General features: G+C 40.6%; 3 protein-coding genes across 4 annotated transcripts; 1 reads left to right on the top strand and 2 right to left on the bottom strand.

The window, feature by feature from the left end:
* Window positions 1-3,234: 3,234 nt before the first annotated feature.
* proca1 (protein interacting with cyclin A1) lies at window positions 3,235-6,170 on the bottom strand. The gene is made up of 4 exons (XM_072464429.1): window positions 5,597-6,170; window positions 5,377-5,509; window positions 5,059-5,193; window positions 3,235-4,971 (listed from the first exon to the last, which is right to left on the bottom strand). The coding sequence occupies exons 1-4, from the start codon at window positions 6,063-6,065 to the stop codon at window positions 3,393-3,395; spliced, it is 2,316 nt and encodes a 771-aa protein (XP_072320530.1). The 5' UTR covers window positions 6,066-6,170; the 3' UTR covers window positions 3,235-3,392.
* Window positions 6,171-8,428: 2,258 nt separating this feature from the next.
* On the top strand, window positions 8,429-10,596 carry LOC140380470 (adenine phosphoribosyltransferase). The gene is made up of 5 exons (XM_072464428.1): window positions 8,429-8,629; window positions 8,705-8,798; window positions 8,969-9,115; window positions 9,474-9,569; window positions 9,645-10,596. Exons 1-5 carry the CDS (start codon window positions 8,507-8,509, stop codon window positions 9,779-9,781), a joined length of 597 nt encoding a protein of 198 aa, XP_072320529.1. The 5' UTR covers window positions 8,429-8,506; the 3' UTR covers window positions 9,782-10,596.
* Window positions 9,832-15,345, bottom strand: rab34a (RAB34, member RAS oncogene family a). Of its 2 annotated transcripts, none has more exons than XM_072464426.1 (11): window positions 15,217-15,345; window positions 13,957-14,052; window positions 13,794-13,885; window positions 13,148-13,216; window positions 12,613-12,714; window positions 12,466-12,530; window positions 11,456-11,507; window positions 11,277-11,358; window positions 10,954-11,044; window positions 10,486-10,593; window positions 9,832-10,397 (listed from the first exon to the last, which is right to left on the bottom strand). In XM_072464426.1, the coding sequence occupies exons 2-11, from the start codon at window positions 14,029-14,031 to the stop codon at window positions 10,333-10,335; spliced, it is 801 nt and encodes a 266-aa protein (XP_072320527.1). In that variant the 5' UTR covers window positions 14,032-14,052; window positions 15,217-15,345; the 3' UTR covers window positions 9,832-10,332. The 2 variants fall into 2 exon arrangements, with proteins under 2 accessions (XP_072320527.1, XP_072320528.1); XM_072464427.1 differs by having other exon boundaries at window positions 13,148-13,213; window positions 15,217-15,344.
* Window positions 15,346-16,624: the final 1,279 nt, after the last annotated feature.

Below are 16,624 nucleotides of genomic sequence, written 5' to 3'. Positions count from 1 at the left end.
ATTTGTTTACTTTTAGTACCATCTTATATTCCGAGATAGCTGTGTATTTGATCACCAACTGCATTATCATCATTTATATGCTGTTTCTAATGTGTTTATTCAGGTTTATAGGTGCAAATGTCCACATTTATCAAGGAAGTGCATTGCCCTGATTCACCCTCTTCTAAATGACACATGACATTTTAGAACAACATTTTAAAATCCCTATAGTTTAAACTGAGCTGGAGAACAGGTCAATTCAATGGTCTGTAAGTGTCAGAGTGAAAATTTGTTAACCTGGTTTATGGGTGGAGTTTGCATGTCCTCCCCGTGTTACCGTGGGTTCTCTCCGGGTTCTCCGGCTTCCTCCCACCGAGTGAACTGTCTGTAATGTCTATGTCTCTGTGTTGGCCCTGCGACAAGTTGGCCACTGTCCAGGATGTACCCCGCCTAAGGCCCGAAGTCACTGGGATAGGCTCCAGTCACCCGCGACCCCGAAAGGGAACAAGCGGTAGAAAATGGATGGATGGATGGATCTCTATACAATAACGGGAACAATCCATGAAACAAAAACTGGCACAAAGTTTGACATCTTCTTCTCTTTTTCATATTAACTTAAGACTGTTGCTCCCTTATTCAATCTAAAAAGAGGATTGTGTTCAGAAAAGAGAACAAAAAAAAAAAGTTTAAGTCAAAAGATACTGTAAATATGGCAAAATTGTAGAGCCAGTCCCTAACAATGTCCCTAATGATAAGATTCAACATTTGTGTGTCACGAGTTTGGATATTTGTTGCGAAATGCACTATTTTAATTTACTCAATCAATATATTTAATTATGTATAACCCCTGCCATTTTAGGTTAATTTATCTTGTTTTTTTTATGTACTCTGTGGCCTGAATCTAAAAAAGAACCCTGAAATACCACTACTCTTTTCTCTCTCTATTTTCAATATTTAAATGTAACTGTTTAAACATTTAGCTTTTTTCATTTGTCTATATGGACATCAAAAAGAGTATCCTGGTAAGCACCTTCTAAAATCTACTTTACTACAGTGTTATTTCATTTATCTTAGCGTCACACGTTTATAGCTGGACAATTACTCCAATACGCAAACTGGGAGCTGAAATTTGCACAAAGTAAAGAAACCTTGAGCTGTGGGTTTTTTCATCTACAGTTGAGAAAGACAAAACGAAAGCTTTATGTTTGTTTAATGTCGCCACTTCACCTTGAGACTGTCCTGTTTTTCTGCTGCCTTAACAGTGTCATTTATTTACAAAGATAACCCGTAACACGTTGTCCTTGACGTAAACTAAACAAAATCCAGCCTAAAACGTACGACACAATTTCAATAGAAACGCTCGATCGTGGAAGTGTGAGAAGTTTTTTCCCACTCACAAAAATGAAACTGGTTTATAAAATGGTAACAGCAGTTAGGTCATAGAAAAACCGTTTCAGTTGGAGTGCCAAACCACCCACTGCATTTCCAATGTTTATAGACCATTCTTACAGCGCTCAGTTCAAATACCAACCTGCTGGGACTGTCATCTGAACATTTATGCATTCATTTCCTTAATCAAATCCTTAAACATACGGTGTGTATACTGTGGTTTATAATGGATTCTGTTCTGTTCTGGTTCTATACGGCAAAAGGCAGGCCACAGATTTACACCTCGAGGTCAAACGAGCGGTCATCTTGAACACAAACTAATTAGTATCACTACCATAATACATCAATGTCGCTCGAGTCTAGTGGATTTTTCCTTCCTTCAATAACATTTGTTAAGCTTGGTTGAGTCATTGAATATTTTTTTCTGTAGGATGCAGACGACCTTGGTGCCCTTTGTGGTCAAATTAATTACATTTCTTCCGCAAAAGTGCATATATAGTCCCCTAACAATCTTATCTTTGACAAGGACATGACCAACCCAGGAAAACGCCGGATCATTAGGATTTGCAATTGACATCTGGACAACAAAGCTTTTCCACGCTTGAGCATGGATGCATTATAAACAACCTGCTTATTTTAATGTGCAAATATTGTTGGGTTTATTACAACTTGTATTAACTTGCCCTTCCCGAGGCACGATTTCCAGTGTGAGATTGGTACAGCAGTAAACTGGCTTGTGACTCATTAAGAATTCCTTGTTTAGTATAAGTAATCATTCACGACCTGTGATTGTTTTGATCTCATCTTTTATCTGTGTTTCATTTTAATCCTTATCCCCCTTTTTTTTAGTTTTGTTCTGATAAACTCGCACTGTTTAGAGAAGTTTCTATCAGGGATGGATTGCGGTTTCGAATTGTTATATAAGATGCTTAGGAGTGAAATATGCCAATAATCAGTGTTAACGTGTTTATCTAACAATGGTTACATTGAGTTGTTGGTGCACTGTAAACTTTGTACTGTAATTAAACTAATATGCAAAGGGAACTCATGCCATGTGCTTCATGAAAACTGTTCAGGAATGATCTTGCGATGAAACTATTATCATAAACCCACCAGTGATCCTACTGGATATGGGCATTAGCCACTCAATCACTTGTACAGAGGTTGATATGGAGCCAATGGAAAATCCCCCCTTCCTTGATTCTCTGTGAAAAGAGATTTGTTCACACGCCCAACTGTGTGAGCGCCTCTGCTGATATGGCTTGAAATATGTGTGAATACTTAGCTCTTTTGAAAACTTGATTTCTGTCCAAAAATTATGGGCTGAAAGTCTCCATTGTTGCACTGTTCCCATGATGCAGCACAATATATCAAGAAGGGAACACTTGAATCAGTTCAAAGTCGTGCTAATGGCGACCCATGCACCTTGCCTTCTATTGATTAGTGTCTTTTCATGCAATCATGTGGAAATCAGCTGACCTTCAGGATTTCAGCCGTCTCTTTGGCACCGAGCGGTCAGGGCTGAGGGCCAGAAGTGAGCTCTTAATCTGTGCCGAGAATGTGACCCCAGGTGTGTGCGCTAAACCCTTATTCAAACCAAGCAATGGGGTTGGAATGGCTTATCTTGGCTTGATTAATATGTATCAAATGAGCTTATGCACTAATAACAGTAACAAAGCATGAATTAATATATAATTACAGATGACAGTACTTACTTGAGTGATTAAGTAATACTAGTCCTCAGCTTTAAACTTTAAAGCTATTGCATAAGGAGACATAAATATGTAATAACCTTATTTTACGTTTATCTCTTTAAATGTTTTTTTTTTTTGTGTGCGGTTCATTTGCATAAAACAGAGTCACTGGTTGCATTTCCACATTTATTATAGACATACAAGAATACAGTGCTGAAATCGATGATTGTTGGAAAACACTACAAATGCAAGGAAAAGCAGTACATTCTGAAACGTTAAATCACAATGACTTCTGCACACACTTAATACATATGCATTTCCTACTATTGTTTACTGCTGCGAAAGCAAAGCTGCTTTACTTTTTCTCTTTCTCTCAAATTGCTCTTTGGCTTTTTCAATGGTTAACTGCATAGGGCTGAGGGCGGTGGTGGCAGAGGTCGTTGTGAGTTGCGGGGACCGAGATCTCATTCTCGCATAATAAACAGCAGCTGGTTTGGAAGTGGGGATTGTAACTGTCATTGGTTTGGGTTCTCTTACAGCAGCGGACTGGGATTTATTCCTCGATTTCCCACGTTTTTTGTTCCGAGGTCTTTTAGTGTTGACAGAGGACATGTCTGTTGTAGTAAAAAGCTGCCGTGTAGTGGTTGTCTGGGTGTCGTACGTTAACCGACTCGTTGCAGTGGGGATCACGGGACTGATCTGGGGCCCGCTCGGAGTTTGTAGAATAGACTCTTCCACCGTGGTTTGAGGGAAATGTTCATTTAAAAGAGACTGGCCTTTCCTCTTTTTCGGAGCGACACCTTTCTCTTTTGACCTGGGTCTGTGCCTTTTCCTTTTTAGCGCACTATATGATGGGCTAAGAGGCGCCACGTGGATCCTGCCTCCCTCTGCCTCTTGAAAAATCTGCTGCCCTGGCGCGATTGTCAGAAGTGTATTGCCCTCTTTCATATTGTCCTCTACATTTTTGTTCACCACTTTCAGTCTTCTCTTCCTCTCCTCTCCGTCTTTCCCCAACTTTGACCTGTTCTTTTTGACTTTATAAATTTCAATTGGACTCACGCTCAAAATGAGTGGCTTTTCAGATGTGCTCACAATGCTTTGTTCCTGGGGCTTTGGTGTTGCGGATGTGGTATTTAATTGAAATGTAGGAACAGTTTTAACTTTCCTCCGTCTGTTGCGTAACCACTTAGTTTTAGCTTTGTGTAAACTCGTTGTGCCGGACACAGTAGAGCGGAAACCCATTTTTGCGGGTTCTCTTCTGACGGGTGTCAGTGGTCTAACAGTAATTACCTCCTCGTCCTGAGCTGGTTCATCTTTCATGACTTCATTGGATGTTTCCTCGTTGCCTTCCAGCTCATATTCGTTCCCACTCACCGTGTTGGATGATCGACCTGGCTGCTCAGGCAACTGAGACTGACTGATACAGTTACTCAGGCCTGTGGCTCCCTCCTCTTTAGGACCAGTCAGAGGAACCGTACCATTGTCTTCCATTTTCACCACTGCCTCCTGTTTCTGTTTCTGCTTCTTCTTCCTACCCTTTCCTTTGGTCTTTTTTGTTTTCTTTTTCTTTTGTGAGGTCTTTTTCTTCTTCTTTTCTGAACTCGGTGCATTGCCTTTGTCAGAGTCGGCTGTGGAGCTCTGTGAAGTGGACACAGTGGCCAGGACTTTGATGAAGTCCTCAGCCGCGGTCATTACGTTTCTAAGGGAGGGCTCTTCAGGGCTGCTGGTCTGGGAGCCTGACACTGGAGACTGTGAGGTTGGCTCAGATTGCACCTGCTCTCCACTTTTATTGGAATCTTTTTTCCTGGAGGGAGCCACGGTCAGCTCATCAATGACATCAATGCCTCCGAAGTCGTATGGGACAGCATCTTTGAGCACCGCGATGGGGCGTTTCTCTAACTGTTTACACCTGTGACACACAGTAAATGTTTACATGTAATCCCACAAAAGTATGTTGCAAATCCTTTTAAAGAGAGGTTTAATCTGTATTACTTACAAGCCATACCAGTGGCGTTCAACACATTGCTCTTCATATGCAAATTTAAAGCAGGGAGCCTCAATCACATTGAAGAAAGCTTGCCCAACCACTCTGGAAGACGTGTCGTTCACTTTCCTCAGACAAGATTTGAGCCTGCTCAAAATAAGAAATATATATATTTGTATTTATTTATGTCACAGAACGATTTACTACTCTAACATGTTTACACTTGTTTTGGAGCAAAATGCATGGTGTTGCACACAGCACATGTTTCAGTAAGTTGACATGATGCATTGTATTGTCTAAATTTTCTCTCATAAAACAACATGTATTTACGCTTCATCGCAGTCGCAGTGGCTGATGGAGTGCCATTTGAAGTTTGTGTAGCCATAGTTGGAAGAAAAGGCGTGGATGACGTGGGGACAGTGGTCGTGAGTTCGACAGCAGCTGTCAGTCTCTGCAAATTCACCTGCGAATTTCAGACGACCGTTTGGCCTAATCAGTGAGAAAAACATTGCATTCCTATTTTAATTCAAATATTGTAATCATACCGTACCTAGCTGGTTGTAACTGTCCGCCATGTTCCCCGCTCCACACCACAGCGTCCCGGGATAAGTGAAGCCTCGCTTGGCTCGTCTATGCACTTGGTCCTCAGACGTGGGTTTCTCCCTTTGTTGGAAATGCTGGCACCGCAGCCTGGCTTCATCTTTGTGTTCATAAGAGTGAGCCTTCAGCTCCACTATGACATCTTGCTGTCCAGTCTTGCACTCGCGCGTAAAAGCCATCACTTGCTCCAGATTGCCATTGATGGAGCAGTCCACGAGCGCGCCCGCTGATGACACCAGCGAGCGCACCACCTCTGCCCCGTCGGATACTTCATAAAGAACATGTCCTACAACGGACGAAACTTTGGTGCAAAACGTTTCTTTGTTCAGTTTCTTTGCATCCAGTGCGCTGCTCACTAAGCCTCCTTTGACCAAGTTTCTGTCCAGAGAGGACAGGAAGACGAGTAGGACCGACCACATAATGCGTTCAGTGTCACTTTCAGCACCACTGACTGAGACAGTTCCTCTTGGCCCGCGCGCTACGCAACCCTCCCACTTTTAAATGGAAGCCGCGATGGTCCGATTATTAATACACAGAATCGTGTCATGGGGAGGAGTCAGTGAATTAACCTCGATATTCAACACCGCCCACCGCCTTGTAACTAGCCGGCTCGGCACCTTCTTTGTTCACATGGGCCCCTAAACCACAAGACCCCCAGAAGGCCGGGGTTAATAATGGGTGCCTGTGTGGAACATATATCTGATGCGATGACCGCTAGTTACCCCAACACCCACTGCCTCTTCTCTTGCACCCCCCAAAAGTGAGATTTACTCTTGGGAACACGCAAAGAGAGGTTCAAGAGTGGGGCCGTTTCCCCTAGCAACAAGCATGGGGGAGATTGTGCCAAAGCAGGACATTGGACTTCTTTCAAGAGCCACAAAACAGACACAGATCACTGATGACCTAAATTACAATGCGGGAACTCTTTCATTGTGGAATGTGGTAAAAGGTTGGCCAATCACATCGCACCAAGCAGCCCCTGACTGCACGAGCCCGAGAGAGAGAACTGTGACACTATTCGAGGAGGATCGAATAACTTCATAGCATCCAGTTGCATGTCACAGTAATATGTCACCGAATTTGGACCATCGGTCAATTACATTTATAAACACATCATGCTTAAAACGTGTTAGTGTTTAATATTTGTTTAACGGTGATGCGTCCAATAGCAGGTGTTAAAAAGTTAAAGGGTGCGGGTGAGGTGCGCCCTCTAATGCCATGTTTAGTCACATGGTTGGACTTTACTTGAGCTCTAGAGGCGGAGATCCGGCCTTCTCAAGGCACTGAAATCCGATTGTTGAAGGCGGAGCGAAATGATGCAAAATCACCCGATGCACCATGCGATTTAGATTTTTTATTTTTTTTGCTCAGGCCTATAATCTAGATCACAGACTGAACTCTTAGGCCTTGGTTACACATACACAGTCTACACACAGTCTTGTTATTTGGGCGTATGAAGCAGGAAGACTGAGGGCCAACAAAAATTGGCCCAAGGACCACATGTAGTTTACCATAATTTGTCAAAACTAGGCTGGACGAAAAATCTTCTCAAGCTCAGATTTTTCTATAAGTTATTACTAATCAGTGTGGCTGTAGGGGTTCGATTTATTCATGTATTTGAAAAGGGAAATTGAACATCAATCAATGTAAATTTGCTGATGAGAGGCATTTTCCCCAAAAGTTAGTACAAAGTGGCGCCCCCTGCCGTCATGAGGCATTTTCAAATTTATGAGTGCAACATTGTCCATGCTTTCATCTCCATCCCTGTGAACATCAGTTATACATCCAGTGATCTCAAAAGAGCAAAATTGACTCACACATGAATATAAATGGCTCCTTATTAAAAGGTTTTCCGTTGCACTGTGTAACCCAGTTCACTGAGTTTACTGCTGCAAGACCAGATTGTGAGAATGTGCCATTGTTACTGGAATGAGGTGAAGGCTCAGCTTGAAGCTGGGACAAACGTGGCTGAGGTTTCCCACATTGGTTTGTTTGAAAGAGAGATTTGAGCCCTGGAGATATTGATATTGTGGATTTATCTGATACAACTGTGAATATGATAACAGACTTTAAACAGCAGTGCTCTGTTGAGTCAAAACACAGTAATTTAATATCCAGTGGTGGAAAAACTATTTGTCTACTGAACATTTGTACTCAAGTAAAAGTGCAGTTACATGGTCATACAAGTACACATACTGCTGCCAGATTTGTTCTTCAGTAAAAGTACAAAGTATGAATGAAAAATACGTCTTAAAATGTGTATTGCCTGTATACAACCCTGGACTATTTTTGTTGGTTTTAACTGCAATCTGTGTATTCTTTGGGGTTATGGTAGGCCTTTTGTGCTGTGATTTAAAGTGTAATGAAGTACAAGTAAGCCTAAAGGTTTAAACATCTACTCAAAAAGAAGCACAATTACCAAAGCAAATCTACTCAATTATTTAATTATGTAAGATTACTGCTTATTAACAACTGGTGGAGAAAGAGAGACATTTTTAAGGCCATTTTGAGGGGAGAAAAAAGTGGGTTAGTGTTTAGACAGACCCACAGTATGGAATCTACTTGTTATACTTGATGTAGTTTTAGGTAAGTATATAATTAAGTTTTTTTACACTGGTAAAATTACACTATTCTTTTTGCAGCATTTACCAATACAATATTTTTTTTTAAATGAAGTCATTATTCAGTTTAATTTAATCATTTAATTTCTTTAATGCCAATGAAAACCCTGCAGTGAGATTAAGTAAGACTGAGCCCCCTCCCACTCCACAGTTCTGTCCAGCAACTCGACCCATGTGCCCGGCCTCAGCTGTTCACAGTAACCATACCGTCTTGTTAAGTACTCTCTGCACTGTTTCAAATGGACATTTTGGCTGTTCCAGCGGACAGGCCTAAAGGATGGTATCTTTCTCTCATGGCACCAAACACAAAAGGACCTGATTATGCCTGGCTTGACCCTTCCAGACTGTACTGTAACTCACAGGTAAAAACAGCGCCCATCCAAACAAGACATGCGTTGGCTGTAGAAAATGCTATAACTCTCATCTCTTCTGTCCAGGCCCTTGCAGACTGTGTCAAAGAACTGCTTGGCCCATTCCACGATGACAGCATTGACATTGTTGCAGGGATTGATGCGATGGGGTTCATTCTTGGTAAGAAAACTGTGTCTCCTGGTGTTTGAAAGGGACAGTGCAAAGTTCAGGACTTGCAAACCCATAGCCCTCATTCTAAATTTAGAGTCTCACTTGCTGCTATGCTCCCAACACACTCACATGTAGAAAATTATGTAGTGCAGAAAAAAACAAATGTGCTTGGGTTTTAGGTGCATGTGTGGCCACAACGCTGGGAAAAGGCTTTCTGGCAATTCGCAAAGCTGGACACTTGTGTGTAGAGACCCAAAGTCAAAACTACAGTGACTACTCAGGCAGAGAGAAGACCATGGAAGTGCGGCTGGATGTCCTCAAACCAGGTTATACTTTTCTTTAGCCTTTGCACCATGTCAGAGCGCTCTCTCAGAATGTACACAGCTGCTATTGTTTAAGGCAGGCACCCACTTGATGCTTTCAAAGACAAAAGAGGTATTTGTGTCATACTGACTTTGTTTGGAACAAATGTCACACACTTCGAGGTCCGTGAATGATTAACAGAAAGAACAGTTACACTCCAAGTTGCATATTGTGCCCATTGCATGTGTTTGAATGCATTTAACATCAAATTATTGTTCCATTGCCTCTCATTCCCTCTGCCGCAGCGCTCTCTAGTGCTCGCTAGTGCATGTTGCAGTAAAGACAAACAAACGAGTTGACCCCATCCTGATGTTGTTTCAGGTGTCAGAGTGATGTTAGTGGATCAATGGATAGAAACTGGAGGAACCATGAAGGCTGCGATTCAGCTGGTGGAAAGATTAGGTGCCACTGTAGTGGGTCAGTGTAACCACACCGTAACACGTCCAATGATAACTGTCATTTTAGTGTATTTTATTTTTGCTTTTGCTGTAGGTGTCGCAGCTGTGGCGATTGAAAATACCGAAGGAGGAAAGTGGATTAAGAAAAATTACAAATTCTCTCACTGTATTCCTGAGGAACTCCAAAGCCAAATAGACCAGAAATACCTCAACTCTTTCAAGATGTTTTAAATAGTGAAAAAGAAATGACCTATGAATATTGTAAACTAAAAAAATAATACTTTTTGTACAGAAATATTTTATTTAAAACACATAAATGTAACACTGTCACTGGCATCGACATTTTTTTAAATAACGAGGGACAAACTTCCCTTTTAAGTATCAACAATCCCAAACTGTAATAATTAACTGTGGAAGTTGAAATGTAATGTAAGTAAAAAAGGACCACGTTGCAATCCTAAAATGTTATAACATGGATGAAATGGTGCACTAACCTCAGCAGCATATTATTGTGTAATAAATGTTACAGATCTAATCCATAGCAGCTAATAATCCATAGTCAGTTTTAGGCAGAGAAGCTATTCTTATATACTGTGCAATTGCATGAAGGGTCATTTAAATAGAGAAAAACAGGCCAAGACCACAAAAACCCACAGCTCATGGAAGAAACCAAGGGCCAAAGGAAAAAGTGAATTTGAGTCAGACTTCCTGCTCGTTGCTCAGACCGTTTCCTTTCCACCGACTCAAATCTTCTGGTACCATTGAAGCTCCTCTGCTCAGCATCACTGGCAGCAGCTCTGTTTCTTCTTCGATGTGCTGTAGAGATGACTGGAGGTGCTGTTTATCCCTACAAAAAGGTTTACGGGACACAGTCAGGTTCGTGCCAGAGTACTTCGCCAGCACTGGACACTGAGAGTAATTGTATAAATACATACGGACGATATCTCCAATTTGCCTGGTCCCACTTTTCTCCAGCTCGGCAAGAACGTTCATCTCAAACGCCAAGGACGCCACTCGAAAGAAGAACTCTCTAACATTCTCCCCTTGAGAGAAAAACAAACACTTTTTTTACTCCATAGTAGCAATTATATAGTGTGATTTAAAATATGGTCTGATTAGCCGTCTGATTGCAGTATATTTATTTTGGAATACTAGAATTTCAAATTAAAATACTTGGAATATTTCTGTTCTGTCAATTTTATAAGAATAAGGGTGTTTCTGAAGGAGGACATTGTACATAACATATTGTCAAAATCGCTGATTGTACAAAACTATACATTAGAACGTAAAATGTAAGAAAGGTTGGGAAATGTGTACTGTACATTGAAAACAGTCGGTTTTCAATAAATGGCGTTTAACATTGCACTTGACGTTCTCGAAGCCCCTTTTCTCCCCCGACCCACCTGTAAATGAGGAAACGGCCCAATACTCGGCGCTCATCTCCTGCGCAATCTTAAGGGCGTCTTGTTCGATTTGAGTGTACTGGGCCGGCGACTGCAAAGAGACAAGAGGTTACGATGAGAAAAGACACAATAAAATGAACCCGATTCGCCATGCCCGTCCGGTGGGATGCAGTTTTACGAATATTTTGGGGGGTTTATTTACGGCGAGAGGAAGCCGCGCATTCCTGAGGGTTGAGCCGGGACGTAAAAGGCTTTGTGTTAACTGGCATCAAGCCCAAAACGGTTCTCTTGTAAAGTCCATGTGCTCCTGTGTGTAAACTCACACTCAGGTCTTTCTTTGTCCCCACAATGAAGAGCTGGACAGCGGTGGGGTCATTCTCCTTTAACGCGTCTTCCAACCACTGTCTGTGAACATTTGTTTTTTGAATATTGTCAACGGCGCTCGGATAAACACAGTATTATCGTGGTACAAGGGGAAAAAAGTGAACAAAAAAAGTCTCACCTTGTATGACCCAACGAGGCAACGTCGGTCAAGTCGAACACGATTATTACGACTGCAACAAGAGCACATATTCTGTCTGTTAAAAGGATTACCGTATTTTCTGGACTATAAGTCGCACCGGAGTATAAGTCGCAAAAGCCAAAAAATGCATAATAGAGAAGAAAAAAACATATATAAGTCGCACTGGAGAATGAAATGTGGTTGTAAGTGTGAAAATAACAAATAATATTGCATATAAGTCGCTCCGGAGTATAAGTATATAAGTATAAGTCGCACCCCGGCCAAATCTATGAAAAAAGGTGCGACTTATAGTACGGAAAATACGGTATGCTTTTTGAAAATTGAATAATGAGCAAAACAAATGTACAATTAAAAAAAAAGACGAACCAAAAAATGAACCAATGCATGCAGAAGTAACTTAAGTTTATGTGGTTATTATGCACGGACCGAATTGTTTATTAAAAGGTACCAGGTTCTTGAAGGAAAGCAAAAACAATGTGGCCCAACGTGTATTTATTGGTTATTTATGGGAAAGTAATTATTCAAAATATCCAAATAAATAATAAATCTATTCAACGCTTCTTTTTTTCATTTTGTGTACATTTCTGTTTATCCGCTTACACTCAAACTCAAAAGAATACTATTATAATGCAGTTAATGTGTATCGTATATATAATGTGGTAAGGATGTCACAATATATCATTTTAGTGGAGTGATAATTGTCATAAAAAAACATCACAATTGAACGATTATGGCCAAACAACTGTGAATTCTGAAAAAATAAAGTGTATGTGACAAAAACTGCCAGATGAAAAAGTACTTTACATTTGAGTCTATTTTTGGACCATAGATTGATTGTAAATGACCCAATGTTGCTTCTAAAATTGTCCCAGTTATATTTTTTGGGTTCTAACGATTATATTGTGGCCTGAATCATCACAATTATCGATTAACCGAATCATCTGGACATCCCTTTAATGTGTTTTGTGTTTTTCACGCCCTGCGCTTACTTTGGGCGCCTCTGTAATACGTCGAGGCGATGCACTTGAACCTCTCTTGACCTGCAGTGTCCCATCTGTGAGAGGGAAAAAACAACAACAGACTCAGGCAAACTGAGTTAAACGATTGACTATTGAGATAAAATGTCTTTTACTGACAGCTGTAGGCTAAATGGGACGCCCAGCACCTCGAACCGTTCCATCTCAAAGTCGACGCCGATTGTCGCTTTGTAGTTCTTGTCAAACGTGTCTTTGCAAAATCTACATAAAAAACAAAGGAAATGCTGCATAATATGGATTTTTTTTTTTTTTTTGTATCTAGTCATTTCACCTTTAAAATGTAACTATCGTATTTTTCGGACTATAAGTTGCATCAGCTAAAAAATGCATAATAGAGAAGAAAAAAACATATATTAGTTGCACTAGAGTATGAAATGCAGTTGCAAGTGTGAAAATAACAAATAACATCACATATAAGTCGCTCTGGAGTATAAGTATATGAGTATAAATATAAGTATAAGTCGCACCCTGGCCAGAACTATGAAAAAAGGTGCAATTTATAGTCCGGAAAATACGGTAGATTAAAAAAGGCATAAATACTGTCATTATGATGTTAAAAAAAGGGTTAGATACATTCAGATTGGTTAAAATTGACTATACGGTTATTCATTCATAAACTCTTCCTCCTGCTTACCTATTAATCAGACAGGTTTTACCCACAGCGAGATCTCCCACGACGATGACCTTTGAAATTTTAAATCTGCTGAGAGGGGGAAAAAAAGACAAAAAATTGTTCAAATGCAAAATGTTCTGCATAATCCCATGGCGACAGAAACCCTATGTGCCCGAACATTCTCAACGGAGGCGGATAAGTTTGATGTCACACTGCGGATTATTATGGCTGACGGAACAACATCTCCATGGAAACAAACAGGACGAGTCAGGTTTGTGGAGGTGCAGGTTCGCTCACAGTAAGGACAACATTATTAAACACATTTTTAGTGCAATAAAACATCGAAATAAAATGAAAACAACCATGATTTTGTTTCGGTGTGTTTTTGGCTAAAATGTTACATTCTGTACCTTTAAGTAAGTGGTTGAATATTTGTCTAAAATGAACTAATCAAGTGTCAAAATAAAGAGATACAGGTTCTTTGTGTGAGTGAGTGAGTGTATATTAATAATTATAACGATAAACAGAAATTAATTCAAAATGACATAAAGAAAGTTACTTGGCGATGATATTTACAAATTGTTCCATTGCTCGTGAACGTTATTACTATTTCAATGACCCAACTCGTTATATTTGCATCATATTTTAAGTCCTCGGCTGTGCTCACCCCACAGTCCCGGTGCGCTGCTCCTGACACGCCGTCTTCACTTTGCTGTGGAAATCCTCTTTGGCGTGGAGCGCGGCCTCTGTCCTGAAACACTGACACAAGAACAGACAGAAGTGAGCTCAGGTCCAGAGACACGAGGCGGATGTGACGTAAGGAGCGTCACCTGAGGGAGCTGAGCGATGACGCGGTCTCGTCTGATGGGAGGAAGGACACTCATGGCCGATGATCGCACAGACATAAGTTCATCAATGTGTGTGGGCTGGAAAAGAGGAGGAAAGGGGGCTAAAAATGATGTATCAATAGACGAGCTAAACCTGTATTCATTTCATCACCAATTCACAGTAATCTTCACTTTTACAGGACAGTGTTGGGTAAATGGTCGTGAAACTGTGAGACGTCTTCCCCGATACAAAAAACGAACCGATCCAAGAGGAAATTGGCGTGATAATTTACCAACTTGGCAACTCAAACAACAAAACAGTTAAGAAACCTAAAACGAAATGTATTTTTTCCTGAAAGTTGTTCAACAGACTTCACGAACACGGTACATTAGGAAGTGGGTACAAAAAAAGCGTAATAACCATGTAGTCTTAAATGTCCTCCGTTTAAAGGTGCACTGTGTAACTTTACTGGGGGAGAGTCAGCCGCCTGCTTCACATTTTACTGCTTTGACGTTCATCTTATCTATCTCCATGGAGACTTACCGGTCAGACCTGTGAAAAGGCGAGCCTGCTCCCAGTAAGAATGCAGGTTTTTCATTGTATTTTCTTCTATCAAAACTTAAAGTGATATAGAGCTGTGTAATGCCACACTGTGGGACATTCCAGGCAAAGCAGCTTATTCGTTTCAGAATTATGAAAAATTAGGATCGTTGCCATAGCAATTAACAATCGAAAACCCCTTTTCAACTTCCCTTTTTCAACTAACCCCTTTTCAACTAATCAACTAATCCCTTTTCAATCTTTCTATAAGTTATCTGTCCTTTTCCTCTGTATCTTATCTACCTGCGTTGCAACAATGAAATTTCCCCATGTGTGGAAAATAAAGGATTATCTTATCTTATCTTAAAACTACATGTTATATCTTTTGAACGGTGGAAGGTGGAAAAATGTTGCCAGCAAACAGGAAGTTGAAACCATGAATAACATCTCCATGGTAACAGACAGATTGCGGACCCGAAACCACAGTGCAGCTTTGGGCTTTGCTTTACCTCACGCAGAGCTGTCCCGGGACAGTCTGATCACTCCAAACCGTGACTGGGCCAATCCTTTTGTTCAGAATCAAAACAGACAAGAGGCCAACGTTTTGGAAAACAGTGATCACCTCGAGCCGCGTCTAAGTAAAGCGTTTATAACCAACGATTCAACTGTACAGCGCCTTCTTTAGCCTCGTGCTACAGCGGCAGATGCGTTACGTTACTCACCCGCGGAATAATGAGCCCTTTGAAGTTTGGGACGCTTTTCTCGAGACTTCAGAGGAAAACGTAAAGTTACATTTGAGCGTGGCCTCGACCATCTGCGGTTAGTTGAGCCTTTACAGAACGGACATGAACATGGAGCCGGTGAAGAGGAGGACTGTCCGCGGCGGAGGAGGGAATGGGTCCAGTGGGAGAGTCTGGAGGGTCTGCTGCTGCTGCCGGGAGTGTGTTGTGAGCGCGCCCCCTGGTGGAGGAAATGAGGAAGTGTCTGGAAAAACGGGATAAGGACCGCCCACGCACGCGGCCTACGCCAGGGAAGAAGAAGTACTCAAAAAGTACTCAATTGTGTTACGTAGGTATGTAAAAGTTGGCTATAAAAAATATACTCGATCTGGGCTAAGTATATGTAACTATAATATTATTGCATGCCCTTCTTGATTTTATATATGTTGTTTTATTATTGCTCATCGTTGTATGTACAAGTTCCTATGTTTGTGAATGGCAATAAACCTTTTCTGATTCTGATTCTGTGGCCTTCTTCCTTGTAAATAAATTAATAATGTCAATAAAAAATGTGTTCGAAGTGCACAGTTCATCCATCACTATAAAGACACATCAACAACCAAATATATATTTTAAACGTTGGCTATTTCTCACGGATTTGAGGAAATGGCCTATTAAATTAGTCAAATGTGGTGGTAAAGAATTGAACTGAATTGATTTTGAAAAAATGTATGGCCATTTTAGTTTTATCTGCTCAAAGCTGCTTGAAATCATAACATTTTTATATATATATTACTAAAAATTACCATTCAGTTATTGTAGTAAGTCTCAAACTAACTGGAAAAATGATTGTGCTTTTCAGTCCAGTTAAAACATGTATTGTAGTTAAAGATTACAGAAACCTGCTTTTAAGTGAAAAGTAAATATTTGAAGACCACATTAGACTCGGACTCTACAGGGCGGAAGAATTTATAATGATTCAAAAAGGATTTGTTTCTTTATTTCAAATTTCAAACAAACAACCTCAAAACATTGTACATACAGAGTCATAAAATCTGTTGTAAAAATCAGGTTTGATGCATTCATAAAAAATAAAGCAATAGAGTAACATGTTTTTACTTGGTTGAAGCAGATTGTTAAATACAAAGTCAATTCAAAATGTTACTCAACATGACAAAATTATCCTATTGTTAAAGAAACAATATTAAAGGGATGACAGTTTACAGAGGGGAACAAGAACTGATCAAACAGTGCTTGTTGATGGTGCTGTAGGGTAATGGTTGTGCTGCTTTGGCAGTCACAGGTTTTTAGCCTCTTTAAGTTAGTGAGCAAATAAGGAGGCCGGTGTCAACCTGCACTAATATTTCTAAGCATCCAAAAAGTCTCCTCCACCACACAAGGCATCATAGAA

Source organism: Eucyclogobius newberryi, unplaced genomic scaffold (assembly GCF_026437365.1).
Source record: "Eucyclogobius newberryi isolate DKJ021-1_F unplaced genomic scaffold, fEucNew1.0.hap1 SCAF_10, whole genome shotgun sequence".
Taxonomy (NCBI): Eukaryota; Metazoa; Chordata; class Actinopteri; order Gobiiformes; family Gobiidae; genus Eucyclogobius; species Eucyclogobius newberryi.
The sequence above is the reverse complement of the archived record's forward strand: the minus strand, read 5'-3'. Positions and strand labels throughout refer to the sequence as shown.